We start from the raw sequence: 18,854 nt of genomic DNA, 5'->3' as shown, positions 1-18,854 counted from the left end.
CTGACTGATTCCACATGGAAGAACGAGAGCTCAAAGAGGGGGCCTCCTCGTTACTGTGGATGTTTTGACCATTTATGTTGATCTCCATCCCTTTTCATGATCTTTGTGAAATCATTGCAGTTTAATAAAAAAAATTATATATACCCCAAATGGGCAAAGCGATTGAGAATCTCTTTGAGACATCAACAGTTTTGAACAAAATATTGGAGGGCAGGACGCGACTGAGGATGGAACAGATGTATCAGGGGAAACTGTAAATCCAACTGCCTTCGGTGCGGTGCGGCAGTAGAACTCTCACGAGATCTCAGGACTCGGGAGTGCCAGGCCTTGCAGGAGGCCGAGGAGACGAAAACAGCAACTTCATTGAAAATTGTGTATGAGATATACAAAATGGTTAGATTCCTCTTTCTCACCCTGTATAGGCAGGTTGAAGGCCAAAATTTGTCTCTGGAAGAAGTGACTTAGAGAAATTTCAGACTCGGGACTCCAGACAAAGCAGAGGACAGGGGACGCATCGGCTAAAGCGAGGGCTCCGTCTGCCAGACGGTGACTCTGAAGCCCCGTCCCAGCCCTGCTTCTACAGCCAGAACGTGGCAACTCGGTTAGAGACCGGAGAACTCTCTTCTGTTCCTGTCTGCCCGCCTCTGAGAAAGTCTCTTTATATGTTGTCACGATCACTCTTCAGTGGTCCCGCCGCTTGGCAAATGCTGTCCGTATACACGGTGTTTCTGATTATATCTTTAGTAAAATATATTTTATCACTTAAATATGTCTGAACAGCCAAGGGTCATCAGACTTCGTTCACACCAAAGAGAAAACAAAAGAACCATGAGGAATTAGAGGTAAAGCAAGATTCAGAAAAAAACTTAACCTATAATTAGTATCCTCAGAGAGTTAAAGGTGATTTAAAAACAAGATTAGGTTATGCTGAATTAGAAATAGTCACAAGACAGTAAAGAACTCCTGGAAATTAAAAATATGATGGTGGGCATAAATTCAGTTAAAGTGATAGAAGATAATACAAAGTGGTATTATTTGCTATCTTAAGTTATATGTAAACAAACATCAAGTGGATTAAAAACAAAAAACAATCAATCATCTCAGATTGAGAAAATACACTGGATAGAAAACAAAAGAGGCAGGGTTGAAAGGGGGAGAAAGAATGAAGATGAATAATAAAATTGTTTAAAAATTTGGCTGGGGATACTCAACATATGGAATGGTAGAGTAAGATACAAAATCCTCACCTCCACAAAAGCAACTAGAACACTGACAAAAACTGTCAAGATCAACTTTTTCGGGACTCTGAAAATTAACTGAAGGCTTACAGCAATATGAGGAATGTCTATTCAAGAAAAGCAGGTGAATCTCAGTAAGAATAAGATTTGAGGCATTTTAACCTTCCAGGATCCCATTCTCCTCTCTTCAGCTGAGTGTCTTGCCACCAGGACAGCTTTACAACCAACAGCATTGCAGTCACTGGAGGGGGCGGGGCAGGTTTGGAGTTTTCCCAAAGTCCCATCCCAGAGAGCTGTCACTATTTGACCCGACTCGGAGCTTGGTCTGTGTGAACATTCCTACCCACAGGGCATTTGCCAAAAATAATCAGGTGCAATGTCTTACCCTCACGATTGCCTCATTACCAGGCCGGGCTAATAAGAGACTGAAAGCAACAAGAGTGGTCAGCGGTTAGAGAAGCATCAAGAGTGGTACCACCAAGCTCCTTCCCTGGGACCTACACCCAGCATTTCAGCATCAAGTTGCCATAGCTTTGGACTGTGTCTGTGAGTGTCTGAGCTCTATCTTAGTGTATTTTGTGCATCCATTAGCAAGAGGTGTCCTAAGGTATCAGAGTAGCCTATGAGAGTTCATAAGAATATTACCCTTAGTGTAGAACTGGATGTATTAAATATTTTGATCATGGTGAACAAAAGAAAATCTTTGTACATGGGATTTTGAGTCTGGGAATGCTCATATTTTTCCCATATAAATTAATGGTAATTGCACCTTTATACTATTTCAGCTTATGAAAAGGTTTCATGGAAATGATCTACTTTTAGGTAGTGGAGAAGGGGAGGCCCTGTATTCAAATTGCCACAACAAAGACTGTCAGCTGAAAGCATAAGGATGGAAAAATATGTAACATTCAAACCGTATTAAAAAGTGAGCTTGAGGACTTCTGCCAAGATGGAGGCATAGGTGGAAACACTGTGCCTTCTCCCACAACCAAGTTTGAATACAACAAAGGTTTGGAGAACAAAGACACAGCTAAAGAACAGAAAATTGAATTATACGGAAGTCCGACAACAACTAATCATTCAATGGGGACGGTAAGAGGGGCGGAGCCAGCAGCAGAGCAGAGTCGGGCAGGAAAGATCCCCCGACCTAGGTGCGCAGGCAGCTTGGACCCAGTCAGGGTGTGGGGCAGACTGACCACGGTCCCACATTTGCGCACAGTGAGAGGGACCACGCAGGCCCCAGGGGGCAAACCCAGTGGTGGAGGGCTGACGGCGGTGGCACACTCGCGTGCAGTGGGACGAAATGCGTGGGCCCTGCTGACGGCGGCAGCTGCAGCGCCAGTGGGGGCCGCAGCACCAGGTGGGGGCCGAGGCAGGAGGCGGCAAACGGGATGCCATTGCTCCTCTTTGACCCCGCCCCCACATACAGTGTCACAACCCAGCAACCGAGTTGCCCTGCTCTGGTGAACGCCTAGGGGATCCGATCCTGCTACGTAACAGGCATGAACAGCCCAAAAGATGGCGCAAGAAGAACTCAAAGTCCCAGAGCCAATAACTCTAAGCGACTGAGAGATTGCCAGCCTCTCAGAAGCACAGTTCAAGACACTGTTTATCAGGATGCTCACAGAACTGGTTGATTATAGTCACAAATTAGAGGAACATATGAAGGCTAAACTAATTAAAATGAAGGGAGATGCACAGGAAACCAATAGTGATGGAAAGGAAACTGGGACTCAAATCAATGGAATGGACCAGAAGGAAGAACAAAACATCCCACCAGAAAGGAATGAAGAAATGAGAATTCAAAAAAATGAGGAGAGGCTTAGGAACCTCCAGGACATCTTTAAACGTTCCAACATCCGGATTATAGGGGTACCAGAAGGGGGAAAGAAACAGCCACGAGTGGAAAACTTATTTGAACAAATAATAAAGGAGAACTTCCCCAGTCTGGCAAAGGAAATAGACTTCCAAGAAATCCAGGAATCTCAGAGAGTCCCAAAGAAGTTGGACCCAAGAAGGAACACACCAAGGCACATCATAATTACATTAGCCAAGACTAAAATGAAGGAGAGAATCCTAGAAGCAGCAAGAGATAAGGGGACAGTCACCTACAAAGGAGTACCCATCAGACTGTCAGCGGATTTCTCAAAAGAGACCTTCCAGGCAAGAAGGGGCTGGAAAGAAGTATTCCAAGTCATGAAATCCAAAGACCTACAGCCAAGATTGCTTCATCCAGCAAAGCTTTCATTTAGAATGGAAGGACAGATAAAGTGCTTCTCAGATAAGGGCAAGTTCAAGGAGTTCATCATCACTAAGCCCTTATTATATGAAATGCTAAAGGGACTTATATAAGAAAAAGAAGATGAAAAATATGAACAGTGAAAGGGCAGGAAACTCACAGTTATTAACAACCACACCTAAAACAAAAGCAAACCAGACAGCTAGATCAGGAGTGGAACCATAGAAATGAAGAACGCATGGAGGGTTAGTGACAGGGGAGTGGGAGGAGGAGAAGGGGGGAGAAGATACAGAAAATAGCATAGAGGGTAGGTAGAAAATAGATGGGGGAGGGCAAGAATAGTAGGGGAAATATAGAATCTAAAGAACTTGAGACACGTGGTTATAAACTAAGGGGGGAAGAATGGTGGGGGAGGGAATGTGCAGGTGGAGGGGAATGAAGGGGGGAATAGACAACTCTAATGGTATAATCAATAAAATATATTTTTTAAAAAGAAAGTACGGTATGGGAAATGGAGAAGCCAAAAACTTATATGTATGACCCATGGACATGAACTAAAGTGGGAGAATGAAGGAGGGAGGTAGTGTACAGGGTGGAGGGGAATAAAGGGTAGAAAAACTGGGACAACTGTAATAGTATAATCAATAAAATATATTTTTTTTTAAAAAAGTGAGCTTGAGTGGCTATGCTAATATCAGGCAGAGCAGACTTTAAGACAAAAATACTACTGGAAAAAAAGGACACTTTTATAATGATATAAGGGTGAATCTTCAGGAAGACATAATAATTATAAACATACATGCAACATCACATTCTCCTGGATAGACTATACAGGGTTGGGCAAAGTAGGTTTCTAGTAGTGGGTATGTGAAACAGACTTTATTCCTGCATTATTTATTCATTATTGTATTATTTTGCATATGAACAACTGTACACCTACCTTTCTTCCCACCCTGTATATTAGGCCACAAACAAGCCTCAATAAATTTAAAAGGATGAGCCATGCAAACTCCTCTAATCACAATGGAATAAAATTATTAATTAATAACAGAAGGAAATTTGGGGAATTCTCAAATGCAAATTAAACACTCACTGCTAAATAAGCAATAGGTCACAGACTAAATCACAGGGAAAATAGGAAAATACTTTGAGGGAATGAGGACAAAGCTACAACATACCAAAATTTATGTGATGCAGCTAAAGCAGGGCTTGGAGGGAAATTTATGGCTTAAATGTTTATATTAGAAGATAATTTTCCTTGACTGGTCTGGCTCATTTGGGTGGGGCCATGCTGCAAAGTGAAAGGTCACTGGTTCGATTCCCAGTCAGGGCTATTCCTGTGGTCTTCGGTGGAGGTGCTTGGGAGAGGCAATTGGTTGATGATTCTGTCTCACATCAGTGTTTGCCTCTCTCTCTTTCTTACTCCCTCCCCCTCTCTCTAAAAATAAATATACAAAATATTTTTAAAGTATTTTATTACATGTAAATTATATCTCAATAAATCTGATACTTCATTTAGAAATAATTAATGGCCTATATTCTTTGTAAAATTCACATACCATTATATATGTGTAGTCGCTAAATTGTCTCTGATTTTAGTATAATTTGGAGAAAATCACTCTTTTGAACCACACTTAGAGTTCACGGGGGAAAAAAACCTCAACTTGATTTTGAAAATATATGAACAGATATTAAGCTTATGGTTAATTATATGCATGCTAACGTACTTAGAGGGAAGTGCACTGACGTTTTTGTGATTTACTTTGAAATGAAACAACAACAAAAAAAGGATGGGTTGATGTGATAAGTGATAAATGGCTTTATAAATGATGAAAACAAGTATAATAAAATTTTAATAGAGTCTACTGGATAGGTTTATGGGTACTCATTATAAAATTCTTTCAACTTTGCTGTATGTTTTAAATTTTTATAATAACATGCTGGGGGGGGGGGGATACGCTGAAAATGCTACTCTGACCATGAACTGTTACTATCCCATGATTTACTGAGTTGATATCCCATCGATCTGAAGAAATTATTTTTTTTAAGAACACAGCTCTTTTAGTTTATATACTTTGGGAATCTGAGGTATTATAGAAAAACATTTTAAAGCAATCACCAGATATTATTTTAAAAAGCACAGTGATACTCTACCAAGGAATAAGATCTTATAGCCTCAGAGTTAAACTTTCTAGCAGAATCTTCCCAGGGTCTAGAATTGTGTTTCCTTAGGGGTTCAGCTCAGACTTCATTTCTGTCTCCAACTTGCGCCGAGAGAGCTATGCAGCAGGCCACGTGGACACAAACAAGCGAGTTCACACCCACTCAGGTCATTTCCTGCCCCGTCATTGTCCCGCACTGTGCACTTCTATGGGTCTCCTCTATGTGAAGACAGTTTAGACACCACTGAACTCATTCTCCACTCTCCCCTCATCGTCCTGCAGAACTTTTCGTACTGAGGCCTCAGTGTTCCGCAGTGACTTTCCAAATGATGAAGCAGATTTTAATCAGTGTGAGATCCAGAAATGGACTGGGAGCTGGACTTCTGCCACCTTTCCCTCCAGCTCTTCTTAAACAATGACTAGGGAATTCCTTTGAGATCACGGGGTACACTTCAAGCCCCCCTGATCCTGTGGCCTCCTTCCAGCTGCAGAGATCTTCCTGTCTGGAGCATTTCCGGCCCTTCTGTCCCTTGGCTTGGAGAGTTCAGCTCAACCTGGGGAAGGGACAGAAGACTTGAGGTTATCAAAAGCCTGTGAGTTATCTGATGCGAGACTGGCTGCTTGTTCGCTTCCCTGGCTTTCTTCCTGGGTTCAAAGCAGCTGAGAAAACAACCTTTTTCTGAATCTTGGACAAAAAGGAAAATCCCTGGCATGAAGGATTTCTGTCGCAGACAGTTGGCACAGCTAGAGGAAAGGTTTGTTTAGCTTAGCAATGGGTTTTGTTAGCCCAGGCATCCAGCTGAAGTGAGATAGTAGGGTACCTGTGGCAGGACATTTCGAAGTCAGTGGGTTGCCTCTCTTGCCGTCAGCAGCACCCTTACAGGCAGATGAAAGTATTGGAAGCATTCAGCCAGGATGTTGCTGCTGAATTCATCAACAACCACATAATCTTGCTGAGAATGGGGAGAGACTGAGACAGGGCTTTAAAAAAAATCAGCAAGATAGGAAATGCTAGATGGATGCAAAGACGTAGTTCGGAACTATGCACCTCAATGGCTTCCTGGATGTCTCAGCTTGTAATAGATAGATAGATAAAATATCTATCTATCTATTACATATGTAATATGTAAGATATGTACATATGTAAGATATGTAATATCTTACATAGTCTTGGGCTCTATATCTTGCGGCAGAGAGCAGGGATAGAAAAGCACACCAGGCCTACCACCTGCCCCAACAGGAAGAAATTCTGCTGCTTACACTTTCGTCTGCCCTTCACCCCTGGCCAGTGTAAGAGTTGGGGTGGTGGATGGGAAGGGGAAGGAAACAGCAGAGAGGAAGAATTCGTTACCGCTGTTAAAGGAAGCCTGACTGGCACAGGAACTAGAGGAGAGAAGTGGAGGGATTGCTGCCAGCTTACTGTCAGCACATGGCTGCCTACTCATGTCTGCTTTCCTGGGCCACAAAGGCGAAACTCACTTTTTCCTAAGTTTGGGGCTCTATTGCAAGAACTCATGGCAGCTGCCAGGACACTATAAAAGGAGCCTCCAGGATAGCCTTTGCTCAAGATTTCTAACATCTTTGTGCTGCCTGCTCCACGTTGGCCTTCCTGGCCACCCGTGGAGGAGACGGGATAGGCTGGGTCGGTCCAGATGAGGGTGACAACCGTACATTAAAAGGATAACACAGCCTTTTTCCCTAGAAGGTGTCACCACCCTGGAGGAGACCTGAGGTTCCTATGCCCAGCACTCTCTGTTCTATGGCTCCTTTTCCACTTTCTGAGTCTCTTGGCAGTGGGATTCGGCCAGGAAAAACATGTGATGCTATAGCGAGCTGAAACTAAAGACTTGACTTTGGACCAGCCCACGCTGGGAACCTTGGCAGTGATGGACTGGGCAGCCTGCTCTTTTCTACGGCATCCTCTAAGTCCCCAGCTTCGGGGAGAGGATGCCAGATAAGTCCTCAAAATGGGTATGAGTTAGAGCTTCTGAAAGTCGCCAATTGGTGCATCTATCCACTCACCCATCTATGCGTTTCATAACTGAGCTTCTATTACATTTATACCTCCATACCAGAGGTTGGGGGGACCAGAAGAAACAGCAATGATGATGATGATAGTCTCTGCCTTCACATGCATGGTAGTAAACTCAGTGGAGAAAGCACCAGATTCAGTGGAAAAGCACTACTATTAGAGAGGTACAGATAAAGTATGATGGAATTCGGGAGAGATCACCTTAGGCTGGAGAAATCAGCATAAGCTTTGTGGAAGAGCTGATGTTTACAGGGGATTCAAAGAGTAGGTAGGTTTTGGACGTCTAGAAACTGCCAATGTGGAAGTTCATGAACAGCCAAGGCAGCCTTCACAGAGGCCCTGTCAAGTCCCCTTCTTTGTCTTCAATTGGGCGATGTCGATGGTGCAAGGGGGACGTCGCCCTGTTTGCTGTTAAGTATCCTGCCTGGTTTGATTTCCTGTCTCAGGAGGTGGGTTGATGTGTGCATGCTGAATTCAGGCCACTGTCATTCAGGCTGGTTAAAAAGTATGGTCTATGGGACCAGGTGACCTGGGTTGGAATCCAGGCCTCACCACCCTCAAAGGGTTGTTGGGAAGACTACTGCATACTGGCTGTTGTCATTTTTGTTGTCATTATCAACACTCTGGGAACTCTGGAAGGCTGCCCCGCCCACCCTGACCCTGTAGGACTTTCTGCCATTTTGGATTTATTACTCTCCATAGAAAGTCTTATATTAAAATACAAACACACCTGAAAGGGTAACACTGGAAGGTTTTAATCAGCTCTTAGAATGAGAGAAAATCAGCCGGCAACTTATTTGCTCAGAGCAAAACAAGTGGTTGAAGAGATGGACTTGAAAGGAGAAGAGGGTCGACAATGGGAAGCCAGTGAGCTCCACAGGCCGACTTCTCCTTCCACATTTGGTTCCGAGCACCTCGGCCTCTGTGTTTTCACTTGTAAACTGGGAGACACCTTCACACGTGCAACCTGGGGATAAAGCAAAGAACAGTGGGGAGAATGCCCGTCAGTCATTTTAGGAGCCCGCAGCCTGGGACTGGGCCCTCTGGAAGAGAAGGGTAAGGAATCAAAGAAAATGCCCCTGACCCTCATAATCCTGTCAAGAATTCAGAACATACATCTAAGAAATAAATCGAGGTCAAACAGATGGAAATCTTGATAAAGCGTGAATTCACACGGTACAAATGGAATCTTCTTGGCCCATAGTAGGTACTCAATAAATGTTTGTTGACGGAGGGATTGAATAAATGAGTGAGCTGTTAGAGTCGAGCTGGTCTGATAGGAAGGAAATGTTCAAGAAAAAACAACCTGGCGGTTTGCAGGAGGTGGAATTAACACCTCACAATGCCACACACCTGCCTGGCGGAGCTCTGAGCTTTCTGAGTCACATGTCTGCACTCATTCTTGGCCAACTACGTATTTCTGTGAATCCTCAGAGAGTTTCAAAGCCAATTTCACACACTGCACATGGGTTTCGGTGTGATAAAATTTTTTCACCAGGGCCCTTGAGTTTTACTGAGCAGCCAGGCCCTCCCTGCAGGGCCTTATCTAATTGGAGAAGATAGAACAACACTTGGCAACAGCCCAAGTCAGACCGTGATTAGAGCACCCAGCATTTACGGGATGATGGAACATCTGAAACGGAACAGCCCAAATGATCTGCTAGGAAGGGTTGTTTGCTTTGGGAGAGGATAAATTATAGTTTGAAAGGCATAAATGCACAGGGCATGGAATATTGATTCCAGTCAGAACAGAGAAGAGTCTATCTGTATTCACAAAGACACATGGCAAGCATCTCTTTTTCTGAAATCTGTTAGGCCAGACATCTCATTTACGCTTACCTTCTCTGCTGTGTAACACCACAGAATGTCCAGGTCGGAAAACCCGTATGAAAAGCAATATGCCCCTTCACATCAGGGCTGTCACCGTCCGGCCTGCATCGAGGGGTTTGTGGTCATGGGTTGCTTTGGGTGTCTAACCACCTTCACGATCCTCTGGTTGTTCTGTCTGTCAGTTTCCCTTTTGGCATCTGGGCTCTGACCCAAACACATTATACCCAGCAAGGTTTGCTGAATGCAGAGCAGGGCAGAATCACTCCCTTGTTCTAGGTGCTGCCTTCATTGGTACAGCCTGCGACCCCACTACATTTCTGTGGACTGTATCTCACAGCCGCCTTGTACTGAGCTTCAGTTAACCAACACTCCAGACCCATTCTCCAGAGGCTCAATCTTACCTCCCCATTCCGTAACCAATAGAATGTGACCAGAATCCTAAACGGTTCGTAGGGTTCGTTCCAATATCCTAACCAAATTAAGATTTGTTTTGATATTATAGTTATATAATCTATTAACTCTTTCTCCGTGTTTTTCATCTTCCGTTGCCATAGTCAGCATCCCATCCATGGGTTTAGTTATACGACCCCCAAGTTCAAGTGTCGCCTTTTTAGTGAGGTCTTCTCTTAACTACTCTATTTAAAATTGATCCCAATCCACTTGCTATACTTTTTCTCTGCCTTTTTTCTCTATTACATAATTATATAGGTATGATTATGTAATCATCTAACACACTTAATCTATCATACTATATATTTCATTTACTCACTTTGCTTATTATTTTTTTTTGCCACCTTTAGACTATAAGCTGTGTTAGGGTAGCAGTTGTCAGCAGTTCTGTTCCCTGCTGGACCCTGTACGTGTTGTGCGGATGTGGTTGAATGCATCGGCAAGTCAGTGGGAATGCTGAGCATGTCAGAACCAAGGCCACATTGCAGTGGATTCGTACCAGAGGTGGCTGCCCCTCGCCAGATTGCTTTTGATCTATCAACCTGGAAGTTCCCTCCCCCCAAAAGAAAGGGGGATTCATCTGCCATAACTGCTTACTTCCTTTTCCTAACTGCACATAAATCATCCTTTCGATGGCCATTTTAAACCCTGCTTGAGAAGGGCACAGCATTCATCAGTGGCCTGTCCAAACCCCTTGCTTCCATGGAAAGGAGGTCCTTCCACAAGTGAGGTCCCTCCAGGTGAGGCCCTCCTGGCCAGGGCGCCGTACTTGCTCACTTGCTCAACATCGACCGGAAGCAGTCGATGTTGGCAGCAGTACCACTGAGCTGGAAGGCTTAGGCCCAGGTGCCATTGCTGTGTTGCATTGAAATAGCACATCCTTTTTTCCCCTGAGCTTTAATTTTGCAGTGTATAAAATAAAAATGTTAATATAATTTTCAAAATACATTATGATACTTTATTGATTATTATTTATATATACCCTTTTGGTTTCATGTCCAATGCTTCATGAAGACATTAAAGATCTAAAGTTTTGGATATGTTTAGTTTATTTCTATTGTTCTTTGATTTAAAGGATTTATATTGCTTTTATCCATTTCATTTTCCCTCATTCTTTCTAACACAGCTGTGGTTTAGGCCCTTGTCACCTCACCCCTGAGTTATCATAAGCCTCCTAACTGGCCTCAGGACTCCCATCTTTTGTTTCTTCTTAGGCTCTTCAATCGGGCTAATTTCCTAGAACTCAACTACTCAGAATGGACCACAGCATCAGCATCTCCTGGGAACTTGTTAGAAATGCAGACATTCAGACCCCGCTCAAAACCTACTGAATCAGAATCTGCGCGTTAACGAGACCCACGGTGACCCACGCCACTTTAAAGCCTGAGAAGCTCTGCCCTTGCTTCTATCATATCGCTCCCTTGACCGGGGGCTTCCATAAACCTCACGCTGAACCACCCCCAAACTGTCTGTGTCAGAAAGGCTCCACTTTAAAAGTGAGATTTCTTTGGCATGAAGATGTAAATGCCCCTATCTATTCATTGATCCTGAGAATAATGAGCTAGTTTATCGAGACAACTTTGAAGCAAGTGTAAAAATTATTGAGATTCACCTTGAGTTGAATCCTTCTAAAAATGAAAAATACTGGTTCCTGAGGAGTGAGAGTTAGGGAGTTCTGGGAAGCATGTATGATGAGTTGGTTGGAAATATTCTTGTTAGTTGGACACAATAACAGGCATTTTCTATACTTATTGTAATCCTCCCAATCATCCCATTGAGATGGGTGGTATCATCCCCATTTTACATGTGAGGAAGCTGAGGGCCAAAAAAGTTAGGTCGTGCCTAGCCCAGGACTGGTCAGAATTCAGGCTACACCACAGTGACATCCATTCCTGAGGTGGACAGGTCACCCCAGGTGGGAGGTATTGATGCTTTACGAGGTCCCCCAGCCTCCTTCTCCTGTGATGCTTTGCCATCCCCCAGGATGTCCACATCCACGTAGTTGAATCCAGTTCCTGTTCTCAGGACAGGGGAAGGGAAAGTGAACAGCACACCATTTTCTTATGAAAATGTAATCCAGAAGTTCCACCTGCCACTCCCACTCACATTCTGTTCAAGTGCAGTCATATGGCCACCCTAGTTGCAAAAGAGGCAGAAGAGTGTTGGGACTTGAGGGGTTATTCACTAAAAGGAAGAAGGGGGATGGCTACGAGGCGGGAATTATGAGCCTTGCTGTAGGCACCTTCATTCAAACTCCAGGACTAAAACCGGTGATCTTTTCACTGCATTATTCCACCATTTCTCACAGTTGACAGTCAGTAAATGTTCCACCATTTCTCATAGTTGACAGTCAGTAAATGTTTGCTGAATTGAGATAGAATTACATGTGAGGCTTTTGCTTATTTGAAATTATTCTTCCTTCTTCCTTGCCTCCCTGATTACCGAAGTGGCTCTGCACCCAATGGTCACTATTTTCGATGATGTTCATTTGTAGAACGGGAAGCTGAAATTCGTCTTCCTTTAGGAGAAATGTTATAATAAAACGATGCACTGGTCCTTACAAGTTCTGTAGAACCATATGAGTTATGATAATGAGTTAGTGGTAATAACCAAACGACCATCCCCTTTAAGGTAGGTATCTTTTTAGGAGAATGCCATTGCTCGAAATAGTTTTGGTGTTTTGCGTTGCCTGGTACGTCAGCCAGCTCTTGCTGCAGTGATGCTCCACGACAACACCAAAATCTCAGGGGCCCACGGCAGTGAGCATTTAACTAATGTGCACGTGGGTCTCCTGGCGTCACCATTCAGGGTGGGCCAGCTCTGCAGGCCAGCTCTGCTCCACGTGACTCTTGTCCTCGTTCTGAAATAGCAGGTTAGCTTGGATACATATTTTTTTCTGGCAGTCGCAGAAGCATAAGAGAATTAAGTGGAGCTATATTAGGCTTTCTGAGGCCCAGGTGGAGAACTGGCACAACCTATTAGCCAAAACAAGCCATGTGTCCAAACCCATAGTAAAGGGGCACGAGAAACACACTGCACCTTAACTAAAAGGAAATGTAGGCACGTGGCAATGGGTAGGAATACAGACTTAGTGAAGAGCTGGGACCAACCAAGCAACCTACCATGGCTTTGCCTTTAGCAAAGGATATTATTTTGAATATCCACAGTGATGGTAAATCTTTACCTCTTGAAGGAACTTTGAAACATGTGTTTTGTAAAATAGCCATGTTTATGAATGAAATTAGGCTAGGTTTACCATTGGGAACAGAGATAACTGTTTAAGCCAGTGACAAAGATAATAAAATTTATTTCTAGAAAAACTGGTTTAAGAATATGGCACTTGGAGGCAGAACACTTGGAATAAATATGCAGCTTTCCAGGGTAATCGACTGACCGACAGACTAACACTCATCTGGTTCTAAAATAATTTTTAAAAAATAAGCCCTATGGTTTGTAGTCATGTGGGACCAGTTTGTCTCAGCGCGGGAAGGAGACTGAACAGGGCCTCATCCCGACATCCCCCTGGACTGACCCTGAGCGTCTGTGCTTGATCTGCAGATTCTCATCGCCAAGTCCCCCCTGGCTCCCTTCACCTCGTTTGTCTACACCATCAGGAAGGAAGGCCTGGTTCTTCAAGGTAAGGTCCTTGGTTAAGCCATTGCTTTAAACTGACCGTGCTCAGGGCTGCTCAGGGCTAGCTGTGATTACTGCTGTGCTCCTCATGGAAACTACCCAGGACAGAATCAAAGGCCGGGGGGAGCTGGCCAGTGCTGTGTATCCTGATGAGATGAAAGAGATTGGCAGTTGTAGCAAGAATGTGACAGAAGGTAGTGGTGGGTCTCAGAGAAAACATAGAATTTTCTAACAGGGTGACTTGACCAAAGAATGAGGATCAATCCAAGCAAGCCAGGAACTGCCTCCACCCCGGTCCTCGGTCCTCGTGGCAGATCCTGTGGCATGAGGAAGCAGGCGGCGATCTCTGACCGGGGGTGGAGGACCCCATACGGCCTCAGAGCCCTCTTGCTCAGCAGACTGCAGAGCCGTGTGCCCGGCAGCCTGGGGGCACTTTGTTTGGCTCCAGGAGCACTCCTTCCTCTTCCTCTTCCTGGTGACTCCATTCCTTTCCCTGTGCTCACGTCCCAGCTGGGGACCAGGCCCTGCTGACCTGCGCCTTATGACATGGGTCTGGGCCTTAGAAGGAGCTGAGTGAGGCCTGGCTCGTGGTGAAGCAGCCTGTAACTCACTGATCTGCGGTAGGTTCACTCCCAGACGCTGGGTCCTCTGCTAGGGAGGAAAGGCAGCCAACTGCAGGTCTGTCTAGAAAACAATGTCCAGATCAATTCAAACACCACTGAGCTTAGCCCACAGGGTCTAATGTCCCATACTTCTTGGAAAACTGAGAAGCTTCCCCACAGAAATGCTCAGGATACAGATCTGTCTCCCAATGTCAGGCAGAAGGTTCAATTCAGAGAGATAGGTGAACATAGAGCCTGAAACACAGAGGACCTTATTGTCATTGCTGCCCGTGGGAGCAATATCTGCCCGTAAGGACTTTGTGAGTTGAGTATTTTTCCCAGGTCTGTGGAACAGGGTGGGTACTTAGAATCTCCCCAGGGAGACCCATACACTGCAGAGATCTAGCAGGAATTCTGTGGGGCAGGCTGGGGAGCACATGCTTTTCTTAACGGAGGAAGAGGCGGCAGCCTTCCCCCTCCTCCCCTTCTAAAACGTCCGCCTCGCGATGGACCAATGGACTGGGAAGCAGTGTCTGTTGGGGGCGGCCGAGCCCCACAGCAGGGGCTCGGGTCCAGGGAAATTTGGGGTAAGAACTCCTGACCTTTGGCTCTTAGCCTTTGACTTGTGCTATCCAAGTTCCTTGGTAAATATTTTTTTTACAATTGCAAATATTGTTTTCTGACAAAGAAGCAGAGATTTTAAGACCAGATTAAGCAAAGCAAACAGCAGGCCCCTTTGTCACACACTCTCAGAGGAGGTATAACTAACAAGCAATCAGGAGGCTGCAGTTTTGTTTACTCAGTGCACCGTGGGGCTTGGGGTCCTCGTTTTTAGAGCCTTTCTGAAAAGATTAGAATCCTAGTCAATAGCAAATTTAGACTAAGAGTTCAAGAAATTCTGTGGAAGGTTATAGAACAATTTCGGGGCGGGGGGGAAGAGCCAGTTCTACCCAGAAAACTTGTATTGAAAGTCTTGGCATTTTGGTAAATAGCACTTTGATGATGTGTCTGATTGGGGTCACTTTTAGGATAGTGTTCGTGGAATCGACATGCCCAGGGCTGCCTCTCTGACACTCACCGGTAAGGTCATGACTTTGACAGCCAAGAGGAAGTTGTTAGAGAAAGTAAAGACTGGAACCACCATCAACGGGTTGAATTTTAAAAACAACCAAGAAAGCCTATTAGAAAAAGTTGGAGAACAGGGGAGAAGATGGGTCACTGAAGGAGGCTGACCTGGAGCAGCGTGTCCAGGAAAGAAAAAAAAATTTTAGGAAAGCGTCCAGTGACCCAAGAACCCAAGGAATAAACAGAAATGTCTGAGAGGAGGCAGAGCCTCCTCTGGTTGCCTTGAAGCTGTTTGTCCATCCCACTCCCTCCAGCCACACCTCTGTCTCCGAGGTCCTCCGAGGTTTTCCTAGGCTTTCTCGGCAGCGAAAAGCCCCTGCCCCTATCAGCAATGCCACTGAACGCAAACCTCGGGGCAGGCCCTTTCCTCTAGCTCTGTGCTCCCAAGACTTCAGGAAAACCAACAGAAGCTGTGACCCTTAGGAAAAATGATGACCCCTCCTTTATTGGAGAGACTCCCCACCCTGGCATTTCTGTTCCAGCTCTGGTGTGATCTTAAGAAAATCTCTGTCACACTATTTTTGTCAGCTTGAAAATACAATGTTGACCTTGTTTCAGTCCTTTGCAAGTTAGTCACGAGCCATTAGTGGGTGATAAAATGAAATGAATGAGTCACAACCAACACATTTTATTGTTTCATGAAATATTTGTTGTGTGACTGTGTGCATGAGCATTTTGAATTTCTGTGCGGAGGTTGCAATGCAAATGTTTTTCTTGGGTTGTCGTCCTCGGCCTGCGGCCTGCGTGGTCTCTAGGCCTTCCCAGCGTCAGCTGAGTCTGATTCTCCTAGGAGGTGGTGTGCTTTTCACTCCCTCAGCCCAGGAGAGCATATCCTTGAGATCTCCACACATGGGAACGTAAGAGCTTATTTTTGCCCCCAGTCTTACCAGGTGACTGAACTGAAAAACACCTGCCCATTTCCCCAGGTTTAAAGAAACCTTTGATCCCTGGGTAGTGTGACCTTGGATAAAGGGACCAGCAGTTGAGGCCAATGAGCTTTTCTGGTGGGAGGGGTCTCTCTGGCATGAGAGCCCTGGTTGGCACGGAGGTCGGTACCTGGAGCTGGAGTGGGGAGCAGTGTGCCCTTGGTGCCTGGAGGGCGGGCAGGGAGGGGAAGGGCTGGGAGAGGGGGCAGCTCCTGTGGTGCCCTCGGAAAGAGACGCTGCCAGCCCACCACTTGTGGCTGCATATTCAGCCGCTGTAATGGAGCCAGCCTGGAGTGGTGGAAAGAATAACCCAAACAGACCACCTTTTTTGAGGGGGGGAGGGGATGGAGGAGACTATTAGTGAGTGCGGGAATGATCGGTCAGGGCCTTTTATCCCCTTAGAAGCCTCAAGACGCCTACTGGCCTGCTAACCAGGTTCTCTAATACCGGAGGAGCCCCCGAGTGCATAGGCAGAGGAAAGGAATAAAAGGTGAGGCCAGAATTCGATTTCCCACTCCACAGGCCCTTCCCCTCACCGGTTCTCAAGGATTAGGATGCTGGGAACAGCCGGCAACCGGGAGCCTGATACCCTTCCCGTCCCTTTGTTCACTGGGACGGACAATAAAACGGCAGGCTGGAGAGACTAGGGGGCTTGCTAGGAGATTTCTCAGGCTGCTTTTTGAAACTCTTGAAGGAGCTGGTCCATGCTATTGTTGTAGTAAAATAGAGAGCGGAACTATTCTTTTGCCGAGGGTGGGGAGGGGCAGAAAAAGGAAAAGAAAGAAAACCCACCCTCCCAGCATCTTCAGGAGGCCGCCTGGCTCAGGCCATTACCATGGTAATACCGCCGTTTGCATCTTCTTTGTTGGAGATCCTGGCCTCTCAGGGTTGGGCCCAAGACCCTGGAAATACTTAGGCCCCAAAGGCGAAGGAGCTCACAGCCACCAGTTTCTGACTGTTGGACTCTGCAAGGGACCAGGTCCCAGCAGAGGGTAGTTCAGTTTCTTTGTGCAACTGAAGTGGGAAAGGTGAAGGGGTTGGGGGAGGTGCCCTTAATCCATTTTTCCTTTTGTCCCCAGAGTTCACCATGAAAGCCCCAGAAGCACTGAGGAAGAGCTTAGAGGTTTGGCTAGCCCAGAGTAAGGCTGAGGGGTGCCAGGACCTAGTGGAGAGCAAAAAGCAGGAGTCGGCTTTGGAATGGGCTTCAGTGGGGTGGACCCACAACCACATGGCTGCAGAGGAAAGGGAGAGTCCACGGACTCTGCCCTGCCTCCCTTCTGCCCTTGTCGTGCTCTCGGTTCCCCTAGGAAGTCCCAAACGTTGTGCACCCAGAGCACAGCTGGGACCCCTGGGCCTCTGTGTCATGGCCAGAAATAAAGATCCTGTCATTGAAAGCAGCCTGGCTGTGTGGCTGACGCTGCAGGAAGCTTAGGGAGAACTAGGAGCCCGGCTCTCGGGGAGCCGCCCAGGCTTTTGTGGGGCTCATCACAATCAAGGCCCGCCCTGGGGTCTGGTCAAGAAGAAGACCCCAGAGCAGGGCTGGCCAGGGAGCACCTCCTGCTTGGCTGCCTATGCCACACTCCCCATTTCTTCAGGAGTCTAGGGAACATTTGAAAAACAAAAGCCTGATTGTTTTGAACAGGACGGAATTAATGGCTTAGTGTCTCAGTAGGGCAGAATTGGTTTTTTATATTGACTTTAGAAAGATCAAGATCAGGTATGACAGGTTGCCTTCGGATTCTGGGGCCGCGCCTACTTAACTGGTCTGAATGAGCAGCATCACCTTGGGATGGAGATGGGACTTAAGGAGGCCCAAGGGACCCTGAGGGGGAGCCAGAGAGGGGCCAGAAACAAAGCTGGTCTCCTCTTTTCCTCACCACCTGATGTAGGGACTTGGGAGAAACCAAAAACAAAGAAATAAAACAATGATGTTTTAGGAGCTGGAAAGCTGTGTGCCTCATCTTTCTTGTAAAATCATGAGTGGTTGTTTGGTGGCCTTTTCACGCGTGTTGGGAAAGACATTAATCTCCTCTATTTGTTCCCTTGTCACAAAGTTGGGTTAGTTTCTTCTCCATTTTCTTAGTCACTGAGCCAACTGGATGATTTATTGAAAAATTCTTTCTCCCCAAATACCACCCACCATCTGAGTTCATCAGATTTCAGTCCGAATCAGTAACCCATCTGAGTGTTTTCTGCCTGGTGGACTCAAAGTGACCCAGAAGATTCTCAATGTATTTCCGTCCAGGTAGGGCAGTGTCGGCTTGATCAACACCACCCACACACCTGGCACAGCCTGGCATTCTTGTGGGAGCCTGGGCGGAGAGCCTGGGATTCAGTGGGGCGGAGAGAGTGAACTTCTCCCCAGGAGGCCACAGAAGAGAGGGCAGAGCAGGCCTGTAACTGTCCCCGGGCTGCTAGGTGCCACTGCAGCCTCATAAAGCCCATCCAGGCCAGAGCATTGTCCTTTGCGTCTTCTGCCGGCTTCTTGGTGTGGAGCTTCCCGGAGAAAATGCAAAAGACTCTTATTCGTCTAATTCTCTTCTAACATTCATTTCACACTCCCTCCATGACATCTTCCCATACTAGCCCTCTGCTTCATTCATTTTCTTTTCTTTTT

The 18,854-nt window shown here is 45.9% G+C and overlaps 1 protein-coding gene across 4 annotated transcripts in view; it reads left to right on the top strand.

The window, feature by feature from the left end:
• Positions 1-18,854, top strand: part of RAD51B (RAD51 paralog B) — a 519,294-nt gene that overhangs the window by 497,250 nt on the left and 3,190 nt on the right. For all 4 annotated transcript variants that reach the window (XM_037031686.1, XM_037031684.1, XM_037031685.1 and 1 more), the window contains one exon: positions 13,510-13,588. In XM_037031686.1, coding sequence (XP_036887581.1) covers positions 13,510-13,588 — 79 coding nt within the window. The remainder of the gene's footprint in view (positions 1-13,509; positions 13,589-18,854) is intronic.

This window comes from Sturnira hondurensis, unplaced genomic scaffold (genome assembly GCF_014824575.4).
Source record: "Sturnira hondurensis isolate 20B ecotype Veracruz unplaced genomic scaffold, ASM1482457v3 Scaffold0021143, whole genome shotgun sequence".
In the NCBI taxonomy this organism is placed as follows: domain Eukaryota; kingdom Metazoa; phylum Chordata; class Mammalia; order Chiroptera; family Phyllostomidae; genus Sturnira; species Sturnira hondurensis.
The sequence above is the reverse complement of the archived record's forward strand: the minus strand, read 5'-3'. Positions and strand labels throughout refer to the sequence as shown.